Source organism: Etheostoma cragini, chromosome 9, assembly GCF_013103735.1.
Source record: "Etheostoma cragini isolate CJK2018 chromosome 9, CSU_Ecrag_1.0, whole genome shotgun sequence".
In the NCBI taxonomy this organism is placed as follows: domain Eukaryota; kingdom Metazoa; phylum Chordata; class Actinopteri; order Perciformes; family Percidae; genus Etheostoma; species Etheostoma cragini.
Window position 1 is genome coordinate 15,314,146 of NC_048415.1, and position 23,809 is coordinate 15,337,954.

Here is a 23,809-nt window from a genome sequence, read left to right on the forward strand (position 1 = left end):
CTTTTATCATGTGTATCATATAGAGGGAGGTACTACTGTAGGCAGTTCTCCGTCTGTGATCTATAGGATGCATGCAGATGCAGCAGGCAGTGTAGTTGGCGTCAGCTTGTCACAACACCTGCCCTGTCCATTTCAGTACTCCCCAGTAGGATTTGTCCTGCATGCTGCCTGCATTTGGATCACACCATCACAGTGCCCCGCTCTGTTCTGGCTCAACACACCATGGTTGAGCACAGTTTAGTTGCGGTTTAAAATGGCTCAGCATCATTTAACCTAGCATGGTGTGTCTAATTGGAATGCAGGATAAGACCAGCTCAGGCTGCATCACACAACACCAGACAAAATGTATTTCCATAAAGTAAAGACAAAGCAAAACGTGATATTGCTAAAGCTGTTTCTAGCCACGCATGAAATGTTCTTCAAGCTCAAGTCTCACAGTAAAAGTAATTTAACTTTTTTTTAAGTCATCTCAAACAATTTAGCATTTTTTTACACATGTAAATGCTACTGAACAGAATTAAAAAATATGTGCATGGGACATTACCTAATATACCCTCATAAATTTGTGTCACAGGAGTTAATCCTTTTGAAAGACAGTTTTCCAGTGAAAAGTCTATAAAATCTAAGTTATGGACTTTCTTGGACTTTCATGGTATTTTATAACTTCAAAAAAATAAATTCAGATAGTACTGCATCCGAGGCAATACAGAGAAGCTATTAAAAATGCATGATAAATAGCCTCTAATGGGGTTGTAGCTAAAAGAAAAATCTGCCTTGTGCTGATCAATTAGCTTAATGGATACATTAACTTATATATTTTAATTGTCAATTAAAAGCAAGAACCCAAATGATGCATTGCTCTTCATAATGGCCTTTTAATGAGGTTGGATATTCATTTGCCTGTGATTCGTCAGCTGCTTACAGTGCCGATTGCAGATCCTGCAAAAAGTTGTAACGACTTAAGAAAATGCTCGGCAGAAATGAAAGGGCGCTTCTTAATGAAATTATGTTAATGTAATAATGGCAGAGGTCTCCCCAAATGGGATTTATATTAAGTATATTAAGCTAAGAATTGTGATTTGTTAATATCATATTGCATGGTTGAAGTATTATTCTTTTTTTCTCAAACACTAGTTGTTTAAAAAGGGTAGGCAATATAAACAGGAGCTTCAGCCTACACCTGTTTCAGACTGCTGATAATATTTGTAAATGCATTGTTGTTGGTCGGCTCTATTGTTGTTGCTGAAAGACAGTCTGAAACCTGTGCATCCGAAGCTGTCAATACATTACCAATATACTGTAGCACTGCAGTGTTTTTATCATATAGTGCCATGTACTGTTTCACTAACAGACTAACCACGTGGGGTGGGGGAGTAAGGAGGTGGGGTCTAATTTGAACCCTCCTCTACTCTTTGGCAGTGCTTGTGTACAATCTGACATAAATTGCATGGAGAGGTGGGCATGTTTGTCAGTGGTAAAGTCACTGCTGAGTAGCTCATTGGTGAGTTGGCGAGGTGTTATGACTAAGCCATTATTTGTTTCCTGAGGAGCAGCAGGTTGCTCAATGTGTGAGATGAGAAAATAAATGCACTTGGAGCAGGTGTCCTGTCTGCTGGCCCAGCTATATAATTTCACCTTTCCTTTTCCCCTTCTGAACGTACACGTACACACACACAGATTTAAGTAAAGATTGGCATAACATAGCTACAATATGCACATTTACAGATAGTTACATAAATAAGTCAATGCATATACTGTAAGCATGGCTACATTGAATGTACGGGCATATAATCAGTTAAATATAGTCATGTACGACACTGTGAGGCGCACGGTGAGGTACACAATCATGTGCTGTAAGGTCACGGTGCATATAGTAAGAGACTGTGGTTGCATATTGCCTTTTTTTTTTTGTGTGAATAAGAGCCCTGTACTGCAGACATGAAAGCATCTTCGTCTCCTGCTATCAGCAGACCAGGCTCGCAAAACACTACACATAGACTCTTCGATCTAGAGTGCACCCAAATGAAATGCATAGCAGCAAGAGCCTTCTATTTTGCTATGTACCTTCCTGCAATCTGTTGTTCTCAATACTATTCTCTGAAGGTGTAGCTGTTCAGTAAAAAAGTTAATCTGAACTTCTAACAATGTTGTCAAAACGGATATGTTTCTAGCAATTCCATAATAACCTTTTCAGCATATTATAATTCAAGTTGTCTGAGAGAAAATTAGACTTCTGCACCTCTTCTTGGCTCTGTTTTCAGGCTTTACAAAATCTAGCCTGTGACAGGATGTTCTCGCTAATCATAGGTCATTTTTGAAAGAGAGCTTTACTATTGGTTGTTCTACAAATGCAGATGTGTGTGCGTGTCTCTTCAGATGGTGAAAGCCTAACTAAATGGCATAAATCCTATAGAAACCGTTGCTATTCCAGCATCGGCTATAACTGCCTACACGGCAAAGAAACTAATAAAAAGTAAGACAGACTTCTCAAAAAGATAGTCTAAAAGAGAGTCTTACAATAAATGCAATAAAACGTGTCAATATTGGAGAAGCATGTCAGAGCTAGAGAGAAAATGTTGCTAATAGTTTCTGCTTACAGTAGCCAAAGGTTCACGGATGTGGATAATACAAGTTCATGTTTATGTACCTAGCCAGAGCCTTAAATCACAGTATGTCACCTAAAAGGGCTTTACAGGCCTACAAGTTTGGAAAAAAGCAGGACGGAAAGTCTTATGGAATTGCCGCCAGATAACAAGATCACAATCACAATCTGGAAGAAGAATTTATGCTGTTGTCTAGTGGGAGGGGCTTAGGTAAGAAGGGGGGAGAGCTGCAGGAGGAAGCCAGTACTTTCAGAGGTTTTATTAACTTTTTCTATTAAACTGCTTACCCCATCTTTAAATCTATAAGTCTCACCACTGTAACCAGTGAATTTTGTCATTCAGAAGTCATGGTGGAACAGAAGCATCAAAAAGGGATAAGGGGGGAGTTGCAGTTTTTAGAGAGCATCAGAGCTATGAGCCGATGATGCTAACACACCTTGAGAGGACCGGCCCTTTGTTCCCAGGCAAATCCGTTTGGTCAGTCTTGAATTTAGCATCATTTTAAAATGAGGCGGAAGGCAGTAAAAAAAACAATTAAATTTGTCAAAATAAATGTGTAACACTCACTGCTTCCAGGCTCTCCCATCCTCTGACGTTTTGCCCCTTGCTGCTCACCAACTTGAGTGAGTACTATTTTTGATGGACCAGCACTCCCAAACATTTGAAAAGGTGCCCTGTCACCAGCTTAATGTCAAAATACACTTACCTTGCAGAGGGTCAACTCCATAGGGAATATGGAAAAGGAGTTGAGTGAGTTTTCAAAAAGATTAACACAAAGACAACAAAAGACTACAGTGCCTCAAATAATAGCAGTACAGTTAGAGCATATCTTGGCATGTGGCATGTATTTGAGCCCGTTTAAATAACTAAATTCATAAACAGAGCCACGTCCCCCGCACACATGCATCTACTGTAGATCCATCTCCCACTCACTCATTGAACACATCTTTCCCTCCTGGGTTGCCAAGGTAGCAGCCACTGTTGCAGTCAATAGGCTCCCACTCTCAGTTCCCAAGGCCCTGCTTCCACCAACACACACACACAGACACACACTTGCCCACGTAGAAGCTCAGGGACAAACACACGTAAACCACCCCCTCGTGGTGGCTCCCTGAGTCTTGGGGTCAGTGGACTGCAGCCTGCAGTGTGTAGGATGGTTGGCTGGCTGTGCAGCTAAGAAATACAAGGCAAGCTGACAGAATGACAAGCCCCTTTAAGTCTTTGATAACCCTGTTACGTCAGGATTGCGGAGCCTACACTGCTGCACCTGCTTTAGACTGGAGGGTCGGAGGGCAAGGAACCAGCCCTGAGGCACATTCAGACAGAGGGAACAGCAACAGCTGTGTTCCATGTAAAGGGCACCTGGAGTGGAATTAGAGGGGACAGAGGCAGTCTGAAGTTAGGGTCACAAGAGGAGCAGTGCAGCCAAGCAAGCTCTCGGGTTGTCCAACACTGGGTCCTTAGCAGAGGGAGGAGGAGGAGATTGAGGGGTGGTGCTAAGAGTAGAAAGAGACAGGACATTCTCGGGACCTGGGACTCTGAAACTTTAATGTGTCTGCCTGCTTGTGTCTGCACTTCTGAGCTTGGCAGCTCTCTTAATACCTGGCTTTAGAGATGTCAAATCCTTTTTTCATCTCTTTCCCTGTCAGCTTTGTTCACACTATCTCCAGCCTTCAGCCCATTTCAGGTTCAGATAAATGCAGCCTGTATGTGAAGTATTAACATTGCGCCAGATCTCCCTCGGGAGGATTTCAGTAAGGATGTAAAAAAGTATGTAATGGTTAGTCACCACAAAGAACAACATTGCATTTATGTTGTTTACATGTTTTGGAAGGTGTAAATTGGTCTTATCATAAGACAAACAGAGGAATAATAGGAAGTTTTGTTCCCATCACTCTAGTAATGATGTGAAAACAGCTCGGCTTGCAATCTTAAGTACAAAGAGAATCCACTTTGCTCCCAAATGTGTTGTCAATGTATATTTTAGTAGCAACAAAGAGATGTGGGTAAACTGAGGTTTATATGGTGAATATTTGATCTGCTCCCCGTTAGACTGACAGACCTTGTGCAGGAGCTAAGCTCAACCCATCTGTCCTCGCAGATCAGGGTTAGATGCATATTTTATATTTGCAATACTTGTGGGAGCACTTGATGTTCCAGAACAAAAATGGAACGACAATGACACTAATGGAAGTGTGCTGCCTGAACCACAGGCTTGTGCGTGCAAAGCAAACCAAATCCAGCAAACCTAAGAAGTTTTTGCACCTACAGTATATGAAATACGGTGTACCTGTCCTTATGTAAGAATTTGGTTTGCAGCAGGCATTCACGTTGTACTGAAGCTGCTGTCTGTCAGAGGTGCTCTGGCTTGAACTACTCCACAGCTGACATCACAGTCCATCCATTTTTTATTGCCAACATCTGCTTGGCTTGCTACATTGTCACTATGATTTGCATCAGCTCCCCAGATTCCATGTATAAAACCAACACATGGAAGGTGACTAAAGTAGTGTGCACCAAAGGCTTCAGTCAGTGTGCTTTACGGATGACGTCTTTTCACGGTTTTATGTAGACGTGACAATTGTTTAATCTGCATAAACAGAACAAAAATGCTGCTCCCATTATGGAAAGGTGAGTAGAGTTAGCTGCTCAAAGCTGGCACTAAGCAAATGCTGTGACTAAGTAAAGAAAAAGGTAACACAGGCAGCCAGAACAGAGCAGACACATAGCAGCTGGTAAACATAGTAAACTGTTTACTCAACAAGCAACTAAAATATCCTATTTCTAGTAAGGGTACTGAGGTCTTGGCTGCTGTAATCTTTGGAACAACATAGGAATCCAAAAAAAATGGTTGTCCAATCTAACATAACACCTCACCCGTCGTAATTGGAATCCATTCTTGTATCAGCATGAAAAGCCTTTCCTGCTCTTTCGTGTGATGAAAACAAGTGCATTATTTTCTCGAGCAGAAATGCAGCTGATGCAAGAATTTTTTTTTATTTTTTAAATGACTTACTGACATGGCTCAGTCAATTTCATTTCTGTGGCATGTATAGATGTTCATAAGTGCTGATTCAGTATATTGCAAGGTTCAAATTATCTAGTTCCCACTAATGGTATGCGTTTCTTTCGTCTCTGTAAGGAGTAGTTGCTTCCACTGTTGCTCAAAAGGAACTTTCACACTGGCAACTTGCAGCTTAAATAGACGATTTTGATAAAGAAAGGATGAACAGAGAGCGTTAACAGTGGACCCATCTACTAGCTGTGTCTCAAAGCTGTCATGCCCTTGACATAAATCATTTGTACATGTTGCATTCTTTGTGCCTGCAATACAGGAGGACAAAAGCTACAACAGTATACACACTTAATTTAAACAACAAAGCGTTGAAAATATGTTGTCTTTAAGAGGCAGGCAAATAGGAAATTCATAGGTGGAGGCATGTGGTTTACTGTCTGTGTGGGCATCAGCTAGGTGGATGTAAGCTAGCATTAAATAAAAGATTAACCTGCATGTCCCTGCTGGGTTATGAGAGCACCAGACAGAGGTAGTTGTGCGAGCAGGTAGGAAGGTAGGCAAGCGGGAAGGCAGGCATGTGGGGAGCAAGAAAGACACCCAGAAGTGGCTTTTATTCAAGCTGAAGCCAAGGTGACAGACAGAGCTGGAGTGTCTACGCCTACCCTCACCCACCAGAGCCTCATGCCACGCTGCCGTCATTGGAGCTGACAAGAGCAAGTCCACAGGAAGCTGAGGACCTGTCTGTCTCTCGTACCTCTGAGAGGCTCATGTGCTCACACCTTATCAGCAAACACATACAGGTCATTTATGCTGAAAACACTGATATCGTGAGATGCAAGCAAGCAAATACTGATCAATGATTGAGTATATTTGTCTGCATTTCAAGTAGTAAAGCTAACACGAAAGTACAATGCATTTCGTTGGCGGGATACTGTACCTTAGTCTGGTAATGTTACAATATTGTAACTATTATCTAAGTACATTTTTATTAAAATTTTTAGTCAGGGAATTTCTTTATCTTCTTAAACTGTTCTACTTTCCTCATGCTCTTCACACAGCATGATGTAATACGAAGGCCTTAATATTCCTATCAATATGAATAATGTGTAGCTAAAGAACCACAACTATCCTCAAGACATTCAGAAGTTTCTTGCTTAAAATTTCAACATAGTAAAACATTTCCTTTACTTCCTTAATCTTTACTCACTCAGAATTAAAAGTCTAATTATTAAAGTGCAGTTGCGGCCATAATTTTAAATACACCTGCCCTAACAACATTTAAACTCCATTCTTTTTACAACTTTTTCACCATACATTTAAGGAGTTAAGTCAACAGGGTATCTACTTTATTTCTATGAGCTAATTATAAATATGTAATAACCAAGAAAGAACTTTATTTCAGCTTTCATTTATTAGCACAGATTTTTTGTGGATCAAAAGTTTGAACACACCCAGTTCACTATCTCTTTAAACTGTATGATTCCAGAGATTGATGGAATTACTCTTGGAAGCTTCTGATCGGTCTATTGTCAGAAGCTAATTTGGAATCCACCTGTGTTTTGATGGGGAGTAAACCAGTATTTAAGGTCGTATTCTTAGATTCAAAGTGTCTTTTGCAGGTGATACAATGGCAAAAATCCAAGCCAAATCCTCAGAAAAACAATTGTAGCCCTCCTCAAGTCTGGTTCCAATTTCAAATTGACTGAATGTCCAACAGGGATCTGTGAAAAACAGTGTAGCAGGTAAAAAATCACAGAGTCACTAAATTGTACCTAGTGCTGAGCAAACCTTGGTCTGAAAGGTTCAACTGAACCCCAAGAGGACCTAGTAATGGAATGTTTGCAGATGATCTCCAAGACAAAAAAAAAACTTCTTGGAGAAAGCTTCTCTGGTCAGATAAGACAAAAATGGGACTGTTAAGAAGACAATAATAATGATAAGCTCTATGTGTGGAGGGAAAAAGGGTGAGGCTTTCCATCCAAATAACACCGTCACAAAATGAAGCAAGGGGGTAGGAGCTTTATGTTGTGGGGTTTAGTCCTGCAGCTCGACACACAACCCGTGGTTTGGAGGGTTCAGTAAGCTTACTGGAACATATTCCGGGCTGTTCAATAAGTGACATGCCAGTGTGCGTGAGTGCATGCGTGTGTGAGACAGAGCGAAAGGGGGAGACCGAGTTCATTTATTTGATGAAGGGTTGTTTTGCTGGGTGGGTGGGTGAGGGTGTTAAAAACCCTGACCCGAGCATTACTTCTGGGGTTGTTGTGCTGGAAATTGGACTGGTATGTTCAAGAAATAGATGGCATAGTGAGGATTGAAGATTTTCTGCAAATACTCGAGCAACATCTCAAGACATCAGCTAGAAATGTCAAGATCTGTCGTAATTAGGTCTTTCAGCAGGACTAAGATCCTAAGCATTCCGCCAAAGTTGTGCTACATGGCTCACAGACAACAACGTAAAAGAATTGGAGTGACCATCACAAAGCCCTGAAATGAAATCCAATTGTAAACTGAACTGAAAAAGTGTGTTTGGCAATGATGGCCTGCAAATCTGACAATCACATATTCTGTCACGAAGAATGGGCCAAAAGTCTGGTGAAAGTATTGTGAGAAGCTTGTGAAAGGCTACCGAAAGCATCTAATTCAAGTTAAACAATTACAGGGGAAACTCACAAAATACTCAGTGTCTTTAAACTTTTGACCCACTGAAATTATATTCTAGTAAATAAAGTAGATACCCTATTGACTTAACATAAAACATGTGAAAAAGTTGTGTTAAGCCTAGATGTATTTAAATTTATGGCCTCAAGTGTTGAAGTTGATCTTTCTTACATTGATGTGTTGATATTCGTGACAGCTCCCTACCATCTTTCTCTTTACCCCTATTGCTCGCAAACCTGGCTTAGTCTGTTAATGATTTGGATGACTGTTAAAGAGTATAAAGCCTTTTGGCATTGCCTGATAGAAGAGGGGATCTGTGCTTTGTTAGCCTAAAAGTTTGCATGAGGAAATTGCACCCATGGGAGAGCAAAACAGACATACACCACAGGGGGAGATGGAGGGAGGTCAGAAGGTATTTACAACTTTTTGCGTTGATGCTAAATCATTAGAGAGGCATTGTAGTGCAGAGCAGAGAAGTACCCAAAATGGTTTAGAAGTGAGCATAGAAACATTTCTACCTCTCCCTAACATTCCCCATTTAGGGACCGAGCAGGTTTACAGCAATTCTGTTTGTTTATTTCAACTCCCTCCAAGTACCTGCTTGGTTCCTCACTGCTGCTTGGCAAATCACACTTAAAGGGGAAATCGAGACGAGAGATAACATGGTGATGATGATAGCATGTGGTAACCCAGTGTTATTTTTGTACACACCATCCTCCATTATCCTGGTGTATCTGACTCTCAGGCTCCATTTTGTGGCCCATTACAAACAGAGGAAGAGGAAAATAGTCCTAGAGAGGAATTGTAGTGCCGCAGAAGTTGGTTCAAAGAACAAGAGAACAGAAGGTGGCAGGAATGGCTGGACTATTGGTCATTCTTGGTTTACAGTCAGAATTGTCATCGCTATTGGCCTTTTTGTTTCTACTTAATCTATTCCAGAAAATCTAATTCAGTGATTATGTTCACGTATATCTGTGTCTGTGTGTGTTTACTCTCCTCCCCTTGCCGGCTGTCTGAGAATGGTTTGGTGATCTACACTGCCTGCCAGCCTGGTGCTCTTTAATGAGATTATCAGGAGAAGAGTGTCAGTAAGTAGGATCTAAAATGAAAGCCATTATGGAGCATTATCACAGAGCCGCTCCACCCCAACCCACCCGATCCATCTGCTGTATGGCCACCCACACAGCCACTACGCCCAGATTACAGCCATGATTAGCACCGCGAAGTGCTGCTTAATTTAAACACCTCTGGAGAACATGTGGCACTTTGCCGCATTGCTGACTAACAGCGCTTGAACACACAGAGGGCAGAGATGGAGTTCTTCTTGTAAAAGACAACACACACAATGACCGCTCTCTAATACTTGAATTGCTTGGAATGGTTTTGGACTTTGAGTTTATGTACATCTATTAATTTTGTATCTAAATCGTATCTAAATCTTAAAGGTGCAATATGTAGAACTGACAGCAACTGTTTAAAATAGTTACTACAGTACAAATTAAAAATACTGGAGAGAGTCGTCCCCCCAGTCCCCTCTTCCCCTGACTCAAAGTTCACGTTGGTTGCCAGGCTGAGACAGCAGCATTTACAACAATGTTGCTAGACGCTCTCACATAGCCAGATAATACTTCACAGCACAGCAAGGAGCTAACGTTAGATGCTGCTATACTGACAGTCATAAAAGCCTGTGCTAACGCGTAGCTATGTTCCCTACTGACAGACACACTTTTTCGGTTTAGAATTACAGTAGGAACTACTAAAAACAAAATAACCTCGCTGTCCTCCCCACACACCAGACAGACACACTTCCACGGCTTAGAATTACAGTGGGAGCCGCTAAAAATTCCACAACCTCGCCGTACTTTTCCACCCTACTGAAATACACACTTTACTCGCTAATTACACTGCTAACTCACGGTCCTCTCTTTCCAATTTTAGGGCTGTCGGCTACGGACCGCTGAACACACTGCACATTGTAAACAGCTGTGGCCCGCTTGACTGGTCCTCCAGTAACGTTAGCATTTAGCATTGCGGCGTTAGTCAGGACCAGGATTACTTTACTGGCTGTGTTTCATTTGTTTTTGCTAGTATGTAAACAACTCAGGTATTATTGTTATATAATTCCATGTGAGTACACAAATGTTGAAATGACATAACATCCCCGTCCCTAGTAGCCGTGAGAAATTGACCTGAAGCTAATGCTTACCTGTTCAGGAGGAAATTAGCCTACTCAATGTCTTTTGGGACTCTAAACTGTCTCAATCTTCCAAATACAGCTCCAATATTTACCTGGGGTTTGTAATGTATCTGGTTACGCAACTGTTTTCTTTAGGTTGGGTAGAATCCATCTCCGTTGAGCCCATTTGTTTGTTTGCTGCTTTCATGACTGTACTAACTTTGCAATTGTAGCGCGCTGGGTTTATGTTTTTACAGGTATATTTGGCAAACTGGGCAGTTGATATCAACACACAAGCCAAAAATCAAAAATAAAATCTGTCAAGGAACAGAAATTACAAAAGGAGAAAATACTGGCATTAGCATTGTTGTCGGAAAAGATAGTATTTCAACTTTGCCTGTTTTCCTTATTATCTGATGATGCTTGGGCCATTTTTGTATTTATTACAGTAACTATATTACATATTGGACCTTTAACGTGTTTACCTTTGATCTTTTATTTGTGAACAGATCTTTTATATGTGACCAGTCACGTAATTTAAAAATATGTGGGTTGTTGAGTATTATACTTTAATAGCAGGATGCTGTAGTAATAGGGAGTCCATTCATTAGACCACTTTAAATTGGGGACTCTACTATAATATCCTAATTTCATCATCATCCTTCTCATATTGACATTGAAACCCTTTTGACTTCACTTAAGAGTGATTCTCATGTTTTTACATCAGTGAATGACATGCTCTGGGCTGAAAAATCCTGATATCTGATATCTTTATTTGTCTGACATCTTTTTAAAACCTTTTGGATACACTTCAAATAATTTCTTTTTTTGGATTTATCGATATTTTAGGAATCACAATGCAACGTGCACGTCTCCATTCTGTACCTGTGATCTTGTCGCGAACCAGCTTGCAAGACTCAATCTCGCCAATGCTACCAAACAGGCTGCGGAACTCCTCCTGGGTCATGTTCTGGGGCAGGTAGTTGACAATGAGGTTGGTCTTGCTGTCGTCATTTGATTGGCCAGTCTGCATGGGCGAGGGGCAGCCGCGGCTGTTGTTGGTCGGTCCGTTGGATGTGGTGCCTCCTCCGCTGGGGCCATTTGTCACTGGAGCCTCCATGTTACTGATGATCTGGAGCAGGGCAAAGAGGAGGAGGAAAGATGGAGAGGAAAGGAACCATAGAGCGAAAGTGCAGGAAGAAAGGAGAGAGATAGCATTGATTAGTAAAGGCTTCTGTACTGTATTTAGCCAATTTGGAACACTGAATATGCAGCAAGGCATACACGGCTCTGACAAAGTGGTTGTTTTCAAAAGAAAATTTTGAAAAGCATGACTTTGGCACATTAGGTCAAATCAAGATTCTTATGTCTATGTCTATTTCAATGTCTATTTCCACGTTTTAAATAAGCTTTGCACACACAGTAGTATGACATATGACTTCTGTTTTAGAATTGCCATTCAATTACTTCTTGCCATTCTACCTGACAGGATTCAAATGCTGTAGCATGGGAAGTACAATGACATTTCACAATGTCTTAGTTTGGAATAGAGTTACTAAATGCATTTTTTGCATTTGTTTGGGTAACATGACAATACATAGAATGTTGCAAATAAGTGGGCAGGACTGCTTTTTAGCAATATTAGATTTGAAGTATTTTTGAATCAATGTAATAAAGTTCCTTGGGTTTTCTTGTATTTAATAAATATCTATTATTATTAAGATTTTCAACTTTGCATATAACATATTAAACTTAAATAATAGTTGGCATTTACTCTATAAACTATTATTAATTTAAGGCAGAGTAAATACGTTAAGATTTATACATTATGCTAAAATGGCTGAAAACACGTCTTTAGGAAGGACAGTGTTCTTATATTACTGAGCAGTCATACTGTCACCAAATAATCTAATTGGTGAAAAACAAATTGCTTCTTTTATCTCGATCTTTGTATCATGATGCATCATTAACAATTAATCAAAACATTGCAATTTCTAATTCCTAATATGAATCACAAACAAAACATATAGTGAACACACTACACAGAACATGCCAAAGTGAGAAATACAACAAACACTAGACACAGAGAGACTAAAACATCAAATATTCAGGAAGACGGTGAGAGGTGTCTCTAAATGTTTCTCTGATAGCTTCTGAGGTTTGTGGGAGGGGGCAGCAACAGGGCAGCCCTTCATCTAACTATTTGACTGCTGATGCTGCTGCTGTAACAGAAAGTGGTTTGCATTTTCTTGGTTTCTTGGAACTTGGTTTTGCAGAGCATCTTAGGATCAAAGTCTTCAAAAAGGAACTGTGAGCTTGGTGTGAGAAAATGGCAACAAAAAAAAAAAAGGTGAAATAGTGAGTCAAAAGTCGGAGGAAGAGGGAGCCGGGTCTCATTTCTACTAGAGCACTTTGGTACATATTTATTCAAATGTTCATTCTAAGCAAACATTATTCTCCAACAAAAGCAATGTGTGATGAGAAATTATTCATTTGCATGAAAAACTTTTGTTTGATCAAATGAATTGCTTTTGTTGCATGTGTGTGAGGAGAGCGTCAGTGTTTCACAAATGGATAGAGTGGAGACGACTTAATCTAATCACTAAATGGTGGGAAGATAAAGCTTTACATTTATGCACTGTTAAGGTATAGAGCATGTAACTCTTTCTTGACTCATGCTTAAGCAGACCAGGAGAACGTAAGCTCACTGTTGACAACGTTTTTGTTACTTGGTTTATCTTTTCACTGTTCTGCCTTTCCATCCCAATGCTGCACAACTACTGTTATGACCAAACAGGCTGCAACCCAAATTTAGATGCAAATATTCTTTAAACTGATTCAATCTAATTTTTTAAAGTCGTCACTCTGATCTCTCCCTTTCCCCTGTTCAACCATTCAGCTTTCGGTCTATTTTTAACCATTCTTAAGGACACGGATACAGGCTGCACTTGGAAGCAGGGCTGGTTTTAGCAAAGGAGAAACGGCACATATTTCTGCTCTATTTCTGGATTATCAAAAGACTGGACCTGTGTTCTAATAATATATCTCAAAGCAGAATTTAAAAATTTCCCAGTTTGTCCAGAAATAGTTTTCAAAACCATTTTAGACATTAGCAGTACGTGTACTTTTAGGCTTTAATCACTTTACTTTAATCTATCTATCTATTTACCTGCGTGTAATGGTAAGCAGGGCTGCTGATAAATGAATAGCGGGCATACAAATAACTCTAAGTTAAAATACAAATACCATAAAATATTAATATAATATAAAATAATGTTGTTGTGTGCTGAATAATTGTCCACACCATCAGAAATGTGCAGTTCATTTTAATGAGAAGATCAGAACAGTCAATAAAGCCTGTGGTCTTTACTCATGTAAAAGTGGGAATATCTCTATCTCTAAATACCTATACCAACGATGTCATAGGATGGCATACAGGGGCTTGAAGCATCCATAATTTTGTCTGGATTTAGGAATAGCTTTTAAAAAAGGCCTTATTTCTCATTATCTAGTTTTCTTCTTTTCCTCTATCTAAGTGTTTAGAAGCAGCAGCAACACAATGTCAGTCTTTAATCTACTTCCATCCTCTCTCTCTCTCTCTCTCTCTCTCTCTCTCTCTCTCTCTCTCTCTCTCTCTCTCTCTCTCTCTCTCTCACACACACACACTCACAGACACAGACAGACAGACAGAACAATGGCCCAAGCCCACAGCAAAAAACAGACAGGGAGATGTCTAAAAGCTCTCAAGATGAGAGCTGCATGCAAATTGTTCTTTTGACAGTATCCTTTCCTACTCACTCACCCCTCAACCACAACAGAGATGGGGGGGGGGAGCATAGACAAAGAAAAGGAGAGAACAGTATCTAGCCATAACAGAGTTGATCGGAGAGAGCCTTATTAAATCTGTTTACATTCCCTGCTGGGTTCCATTCTGTCAAAGAGACTTTCAACTCCATGTGACGTTTTCTGAGGAGTTTATCCACCAAAATGGCTGCCTCTAATTAACAGGGACCTGCCGAGTCCTTGTGACAAATTATATTCCTCTCCCTATCCCTGCCCACCAGCATTTGTGCTGCTCAGCAGTCCACTTCTTGTTGGTTGTGAACACTCCGGCTGCCCCTGCTCTCCCACTGAGAAGCCTAGTGCTGTGGACAGAACTCATTGCATGTCCTGCTGAGTTGGTACAACACACAGCCCTCTCATGATCTCAGCCTCAAGATGCAGCTTCTTATTCTCACAAGTTGTAATTCTACTGATGTAGGAGGCAGAGTCAGCACTAGTCTGTAGATGGTGTGCAGTTGTTGGAAATGATACAAATGTGTAGAGATTGTGTTTTTCGAATATTAGCCTGTTTGTGAGTTGAAAGATTCCTGATGGTTATTCCTAAAACTGGCATCCTACGATTAACAATGCAATTTGGCTTGACTCAAACACTGCTGAAGCTACAGTTGCTATTATTCAATGTGCATGGGTATTCATTTGGGATTTTAAATGAATGCAGGAGCGCTCAATACAGGAGAAAGGGCTGTTTATAGTAGTGATTTCTGCAAGTAAGTAGAGGTTCATAAAAACAGGTCAAGCTTTGAATGTGTAAACAAAAGCTAAACAAAACAAATGATTTGTAACGGATTTAGTATTTGCTTTTTTAAAAATGTTTTATGCATCCCTGTATGGTGTCCTTGGGTGTTTAGAAATACGCCTTTAAACAAAATGTATTATTATTATTATTTTTAAATACTAAAACATCAATATGTACAATATATATACGGTATATATATATATATAACATATGTGTCAATTGAAAAATAAGCATTTCTTATTGACTTCCTCGTATTTATCCTATGGATGAACATGTCAACAGCTGAATATTGCTTTTCACTCATCTCTGCACAACTTCTTCTACCCTTGCAATCCCTTCTCTTCCCTCCACCAATCTCTGCTCCAGTTCCAATCGTCTCAGTCAGCAGCATCACCAACCAGTGTGTATTCATGTAAACACAGTACAATATCAGATCATATTATTTCATGGTTGTGTAAAATGGCTGGGCCATCCATTTGGCAGCAGTAATCTCCTTACCATCTTTGGCTGTGTCAGCAATCCCTTCTCTGCCCAGCCCTGGAGCTGTGGGAGCTCTGCCTGACGCCACTGTGTCTCTGTCGACCCCTATGGAGCGGAGCACAGGGAGGGAGGGACACACAGCCCACCGTCAACATTATACACTCACTATACAAGGTTAGGGTTGCAGTGGGATTTGGGAAGGGGGGTGGGGTTAGGGGTTGGGGTGAAAATGGCGACTCACTAGAAAAATATAGCTACACCTTCACAGTCCTGGCACCAGTCAAACTAAAACAAAGATGGGTGGCTCAGGAGGTTTGTGTTTGATTGGGATTGTTGGTTAAGATAAGTGCTTTGCATTGGGAAGAGAATAAATTGGGATGATGGTTAGGATTTGGAAAAAAAACTGCATCACCTAAATTGTTGAAATATTTCTTCATGCTGAATTTGAAATGGGGGTAAAGATGTATTCAGTTGTTTCCATCTTTTTTAATAATTTGAGGACATTCATAATAGATTGAATAAAACTGCATGTGTGTGTTGAAGCTGGCAGATTGGTGTGGTGACTTTAATGACCTTGGCAGAGTTTATAATGAGGGTTTCCCTCCTGCTCCCTTTGGGTAAACAAGCCTGTGGTTGAAAAGACAGAAATGCCACAAATGAGCAGGAAGTCTGTTTACTAGCTCTCCAGAGCAGGGGGCTTAAATGCCTGCAGCTATCTACGACTGCTACAAGCAGCCAATTTAGTAGGAGAGGCGGAAGAGAGGAGGGATGACCTCTGCCTTCATATACTCCTTCAGAGATATGACGAGATGTAGTTGGGGATCAGATGGGAGAGGGAAGAAAAGGCAGGGGCTGAGTAATGGGGAAGGCACTTCCAATACTTCAAAGAAAGAGAGAGACAGAGATGGGGGAGGAGAGAGAGAGACTGTACATGTTCTGTTGTCAATGTGTCTTGTAAACCTGAGCAGGAATGCATAATGGAGGTCTAAATGAGAGGGAACTGTCAGCTTGACTGGGCAAAAGAAGATACAGGGGGGCATGCAGGTCGGGGTAGAAAAGAGGACAGGAAATATTGTTCTACTAGCTGACTGGTAATGGTGAATATTGGGATTTTTTGGGGGATGATCTTATAGAAATATTAAGCTGAGCCACCTTTGTTTTAGTCTAGTAAGGATTACCGTGAATAATGGCTGTGCCAAATATAAAAACATTTTGTGCTTTGTAAATCTTACTGGGACAAATTGGTAAAAAGCATTAGGTTTTTTTATGTTAACATTGTCAAGCGTTTAGCTGCGTTATGTCAACCTCATGCAGGGGTGCCAAAGCCAGTCAGGTGTACATCAGTATGAGCCAAACGTGTTTAGCGCCAGGGATAGCTACAGCCCTAAGGCTAAGGTGCACACGCTAGGTAGAGTATAGGTCCTCTAATTAGGAGGACAGAGGAGAACATAGGCTGCTGTCAAATGTAAAGTTGAAAAGCATACCTGAAAAAAGAAAATGTTAGGTAGTGGTGAAACATCAAGAGCATTTTTCACCCATTCTGCAAAGCCTTCTGTCACCGACCGATGTGAGTCGAGTGCAGACGGTAGTTGCGCGTGTTCAGATTTAAACAGTTTACAGCATAACGTGTCATACTAAAATTTGTAAAAATCCATAAAATAATAAACTTTTCTCATTACTAACAATAACAGAAGATGGAAATAATTTCAAAAACGTTCCATCTTTGTTTGTTTGATTGCTAACGTTAGGTCAAAACGCTATTCAAGTGACAGCCTTGTTGTGACAGCCCTAACTTGTAGCCAGCAGTGAACAAACTTCGTTATGTAGTTCTATATGTATTTTATTGACATTATAGAAGTCTTTTGTTAGCAGCTTGGTTATTGTAGGCTTCTTGTCGCAAAGTGACGCATGCGCAACTCACATCTGCACTCAACTCACATCGGGCAGTGACACCATCATTTTATGTCGGGGTGGAAGGGAATGGTGTGCCGCAGCAAGCGGACAGTGCAGTGCAATTGTAGCATGTTCAAATGTGGTGATAAAAATGTAAGGAAACAGCAAGCAGATGTATGTGAGTCTCCATTTCAACAGCCAGCATACAGTGCAAGAGAGCATAATGTCGGATAAAGGAATATATTACATTTCTCAGAAGTGCTGTTAAGTCTCTGCACAACTCAGTGCTCATTGTTCAATGCTCAACCATTCGATAAAACAAACACAGTCTCCGGCGTAACACACATGGCACACTCGCACACACACAGTTTGCTCTTTCTTCATATTCTCGATATCATTGCGTTTATCACATGAACACATGCATGTGCGTCTTCTGATAAAATCTCAAATAACACTGGAATAAGGGCGCAATGCAATTACATTCAGGGACCACGGAGATGAAAAACTGCTCATGGATACATTTTCAATTATTCAGGGAATACATTTCAGTCGGTGCTCAGATGCTGGGAAAACTTATTATATAATCAATACACTCTATAACGCTGTTAATATTTGATGCCACAAAAGTGCTTCCTGTCTCCTTGGGCTCCCAGCCAATGGTGTCTGGGTACTGCAGTCAAATAGGACCAGCCTTATTCGCCTACAGCAAGGAAGGGGGTTAAACATTTGTTTTTTAGTCTTAACAGTCGAAAATACCGAAGGCAGCTTTTTTTATTTAGATCTACTGTATATGAATCTATTTTTACAAATATTTCTTTCATACTTTGCACAGATGCACAAAGCTGATCTCTGTCTCCTCTTCTCCACAGGCCTATGTCACTCATGGTACAAGCTAAAATTTAAACGACCAAAGAGTTTGTATTTTCTTTTCCTTTCCTTTTCACCTTCATCATTCCTGCTGCTTTTACACCATACAAACCAAACTGGCCTAGTGCAGGCTTCCCTCCCCTTTCTCTTACAGAGCTTAGACAATCAGTTTACCCTGACTTGGCCAGGATAGATAGAGGCTGTAGACTGCAGAGTAGGCAGTATGCTGCAGGATCTCTCCACTGATAGACACACTGCTTGGCAGCTACAAAATGGAGCCAGCATGCAACCATCTGACTTGTTAGACATGGCCTTACCATCTTGCTTCAGATATTATTAGTGATTTCCTTATGCGTCTTATTTTCATTTGGTTTTAATTGTTTGGCTTATTAAAATTAGAAAATAGGATGACGTTAAATCATCTAATAGAAAACATGACCGTATTATAATTTAACTGTCAGATATATTTTTTTCAGACGCATAAATTTACTGTCAATTTGTCCCATGAGTCCCCTTGGTGTCTTACTACTATAAAGCCACCACACCAGATACTGCTAAACTCAGACTGAAATTCCTTCTCTGTCCCCCAAAGTGATACTGAATTGGAGTTCCTGTTACTGAATAGGAGTTCCGAATAAACTGACTGAGACACAGAGATTAATACGACTTTACTATCTCAGCTTCTCGGCCAGTCAAGTACCATGTAATGCTCACTATGCTATTGATTTTTTATTTTTCTCTCTCCTCTCTCCTCTCCCTTTCTTCCTGGCCTTTTCTCTTTCTTGCCATCTCTCCACCTCCACCAGCATCTTGCGAGCTCTGAAGTGTCCTGCAGGTCAGACGGATGCTGGGCCGGATCAATCAGAGAGAGTAATCTGGGACGCCTCATGCACGCAAGCACACACAGACACATCACATAGAGACACATGACAGATACTCGAAACACACACACACACACACACACACACACACACACACACACACCTTCTCGGTTGCACTTTGGTCTGCCTGCCTCCAGTCTCATCGATCATGCATTTACTTCACCAAATGGATTCTTCTCTTCTTCTATCCTCCTCCACCATTTTTCTCTCTGTGTAACTTGAAATAACAAATGTTCCAGACTGCGCAAGACATGTACGTAAGCAACTTTTCATTTAACTTTGGCTTGACTCTTTCCCCTCTCTCTTCTTTCTCTTTTGTGATGTTTCAGTCTTCCAGTGAGATCGATGCAGCTTTCCAACACAATCCCTCACAGCCAATTGCAATTGGCACATACTTGCATTTGGTCAGAGGTCAGAAAATGACAGGACACAGCCAATTCTAGTACGACAGACAGGATCTATATGATAGCCTCAAGATTTATGCATCATAGATAATTAGAGGATGAGTCTGTTGGCAGAGATTTCTCTTTTCAAATGTTAAATATCTGATGTATTGCTAAGTTTCACTTCTTTGCATTTTGCAATATGTTCATAATCAAGGTAATGTATAGTATATACTTTACTTTAATACTTTATTCACATTTACTTGGCTTGTTTATTTATCTAAAAACCTTTCTCAAAAACTTTTTCATGCTGCATTGTGGGCAGTCAAAAGAACATCATTCAAGGACAATGACTGATGACCTGCATTGCTCCATACATGCACAGTCACATTCCCCTCTCTCTCTCTCTCTCTCTCTCTCTCTCTCTCTCTCTCTCTCTCTCTCTCTCTCTCTCTCTCTCTCTCTCTCTCTCTCTCTCTCACACACACACACAGACACCATAGTCTCCTTTACTCAGCCAAACTGTAGGCGGAACTGGAGCCATTTGTCCACTGGCTGAATCCCAACTCTGCACCAACGCATGCAGGAAATTGGTGAGCATCTTGACTCTGGAGATGGCACTTCAATTTGTGCAGCTCCAGTGACTGGTGCTCTGCAGTTCCTCCCTTCTGGGGGTGTGAGATCAGCTGGACACCTGCCTAGCTGTTTGGCTGAAGCCTGGAGAATGGGGACTGGGCCTTGGAATTGAAGGCCTGGCCTTGCCTGTCAGCCTAAGTCCCTGTCCCTCAGCCCCAGCCCGAGCCTGGCCTCTCAGGTCCTCATCAGAGTTTCACTAGTTTCACCCCTGTGCCAGGAACAGTCCCTCGCTTGATGGCCCTCACCCTGATTTCTCGATACAATCGCCAGCTGCATGTCAACACAGCCCCATCATCTCAGCCGCAATCTTCTTGAACAGAATCAAATCCCCATCAACAGCTTGCCAGCGTTTGTTCCAGTTCTAGCTGCTGCAGCCAGCATGTCGGTTCCCAGCTCAGTCAAATCAGCAAGATACCTCTGCTGTGCAGTGCTGTCTGTCCTGCTGTAATCCCTGGGTGTGACGGATGGGAATGATCACTGTCAAAGCCCTTAGCTAGGACATTTTGGTGGATTAGAGGCTAAATCATCGTCTCATGGGTTTCTTAATTAAATGTCGTTAATGTCGTTAAAGTTTTTTAGTGGAGATGATATCTATCTAACATGTAGGGCCTATTCAGTAAGTCTTAGCCTTGTTTCTGTGAATGGTACATGCAAAAGACATCGAGAATAAGAGAAAAGGAGTAAAAAAAAGAGGCAGAAGAGACAGTACAGACCGTGCTAGCATAAAGTAGGCCTACATCACAGCTGTTATTTAACATGACATAAAAGGTTCCCAATCCATCCCAATAAGGCGCATCTTTTTTATCTCTGTCTTCTTTTTTAATAACACAAAGCTCATGTTTGCCAAGACTATGTTAAGATCTAACCTGGTTACTTTTGCTGTGACTGTTCTCTGAATGAATATAAGTGACACTGCAACAGAATCTACAGCACTGCAATGACAAAAACCCGCACCACTCTCGATTGCAATTCAGGGAAAAACTTGTGGTTCCGTGCAGTGCTCATTTCTGTGTTGAGCTGAAGTTGCTTTTAGCAGGACCGGGACAGAGGATCGAGGACGCAGAAAAAGACAGCCAGGCATGGAGAGCATGCAGGCTGATCCATCTGAGTCAGCACCATGTGTCAAAAGCCAGGACACCACCTCCACAAGTAGCTGGCAGGTGAATGTGGCCATGCACCTGTGCAGGCAGATGAGCCATTTTAGTGAAGCTGTCTCCTATCTTTAGCAAAATACCCTAAAATACACCAGCGCATCGTAAACAAGCATATACAAACATGCACAAATCATGCACACTCAACTCAACTACCTAACGATACACTGCTACTATGTCCACCTGCATGTACAGTATCAGGTCGGAAACAAGCAGTTCAGCAGCCTGAGGTCATACTTGTTGTATGTTTAAGAAAAGGACTTGAAGAACAAGGTAAGTGGATAAAGCAACTTTACCAAAAGGGGTCTAAGAATATTCTCCTGAGCTACTGAATAAAAAACTTGTAAACTCCTCTGACTGAACTCAATTTTCTGTCCTTCAGTACTAATTATTACTGGTTTGAGGCTGGAAGGGGTAATATTGGCTTTGTTGAACAGGTATTTATAAAGCTATGAACAGCCTTGAGGTATAAGATAAGAACAAAACTTACAGCACTGAGAACAAGGGAGAGAGAAGAAGATGGGCCCGGCTGCTAAGCAGAGGCAGAGCTCCTCCTAATCTAATCACTGTTTCCTCCATCAGCTGCTTCTCAGAAACTGTGTGTGTGTGTGTGTGTGTGTGTGTGTGTGTGTGTGTGTGTGTGTGTGTGTGTGTGTGTGTGTGTGTGTGTGTGTGTGTGTGTGTGTGTGATTATTATACTAATAATAGCTAAATCGCATAGACACAAACTGACCGTTGTACTCGAGAATTCATTCAACAGCCTTGGGTACTGTAGGAGGGTGTGGCCGAGTGTATGTCAGTGTGTGCCTCACTAATCTGGTTATTGATTCAGCTCTGAACCGGAGCTCATATAATCAAATAGCTTCAAGGGGAAAGGACAGCCGTCCGTCATCTGTCTTAATAAGTAAACAGTTTGATAGAGGCAATGAATACCTGGAAACTACATGTAGGGGAGGTTACGTCGCTAGACAGACAAGCTAAAATGTAAAAGGTGACTATCCTCTGGCAAAACCTTTGCCAACCTTCCTTCTGTGTGACAACATGAAATATAAAAAAGCTTTATCTTCATAGTAAGTCTGGGTGCCTGGGTTGAATATTTAGTTACATTAATTACACAGAGTACTTTGTGCTTTTTGAATATGCCGTCACTGCAATAGCTAAACTATTTCAGTCACTTTCCAAATGCTGTAAGGTTGCTTTGTACTAGTCATTACAAAATCAATTTGGAGTTTGACTTGAGAATTTATAGTGAGCCCATCTTCTGTGACGATCTAATCTCAGCGTAACATGATGTGAGAGTTGGGCCATTTAGAGATGGCTTCTACTGCATCAGGAAGAGAGGAGAGTGAGACACAAAAGCCTAAATGTATATCGGCACAGCTGACAGATGAGGCCTGCCATTAAGTGTGACGTGCATTCAAACGAGCAAATTAATCCCCCCTACTGCTATACAGTGCAGAGTAATTGAAAATGCCCAGAGGAGACTATCTTTGCACGTGTATACTGTAGCATGTGCCAGGAAGGCAACATATAGAAGGCGGTGGCTGATTGCCATCAATTATTCTGCAACTACATTTAAGTCTGACAGCATGTGCCAGAGAGCCGTGCAGCAAAGAGATAGCACACATCTATCTTTCATTTTATCTCTCTCCATTTTATTCCTTCCTCCCACTGTCGATTAGAAGGGAATATGCATTGACTGTGTGAGAATCCATATTCTGGTCGGGACTAACACCTTGATTTTTAGAATTACCATCTCAAACGGTGGCCCGATTACTGCCACCGGGTGTTGCGGCATCTCTGGTCAGCAAACCAAACTTCTGACTGAAAAGTCAGGATTTATTTAACTCCTTGCCTTCTCTCTTAATAAATCATGAGGAGATAGCCTAAAAAAGCATGCGCAGATATCCTTTTAGAAGAAGTCTGTCTGTTTAAATATTATAATCTGCATGTACAGTGTTCCTGTTCTTTATGAGCAGTTGGCCACAACTGACTTTCAGATGGACTTTCTAGATCCCTTTCTGTCCCGCTGTAGTATTGGTTCAGTGTCTTGGAGTACTGCGTAGAGCACAATCAGCCGTTTTTGTCCTTGTGTTAGTGTTGCTATCGATAAGATAAGGCAGGCTGGAGGCTGTCGTGTGGAATGCTGTGTTTGTAGGCCCTAATGTGTCTATTACCAACAACAATGGCGCCATTTTGAAGCATGTTCAGTTGCATGTTCAATCTATAATTCATCTAGCTACAAAAATATATAAATGTTTAATATGTTTGAGGCGGTGAGGACTGTCGAAAGCATGACCTTGAAATGTCCTTTAAACATCACACAGCAACGGCGCTGGGGCCAGTTAAGCTGCCAAAGCCAAACAGGCAACGTGTGAGCGCACGCACGCACGCACACACACACACACACACACACACACGCACACACACACACACACACACACACACACACACACACACACACACACACACACACACACTGT

The 23,809-nt window shown here is 41.2% G+C and overlaps 1 protein-coding gene across 7 annotated transcripts in view; it reads right to left on the reverse strand.

Moving 5' to 3' along the window:
• The window catches only part of elavl4 (ELAV like neuron-specific RNA binding protein 4), an 80,654-nt gene that overhangs the window by 35,786 nt on the left and 21,059 nt on the right, over positions 1–23,809 (reverse strand). For all 7 annotated transcript variants that reach the window (XM_034881396.1, XM_034881400.1, XM_034881399.1 and 4 more), the window contains 2 exons: positions 15,534–15,620; positions 11,342–11,588 (listed from right to left, as the gene is read on the reverse strand). In XM_034881396.1, the coding sequence (XP_034737287.1) occupies positions 11,342–11,588; positions 15,534–15,620 (334 nt within the window). The remainder of the gene's footprint in view (positions 1–11,341; positions 11,589–15,533; positions 15,621–23,809) is intronic.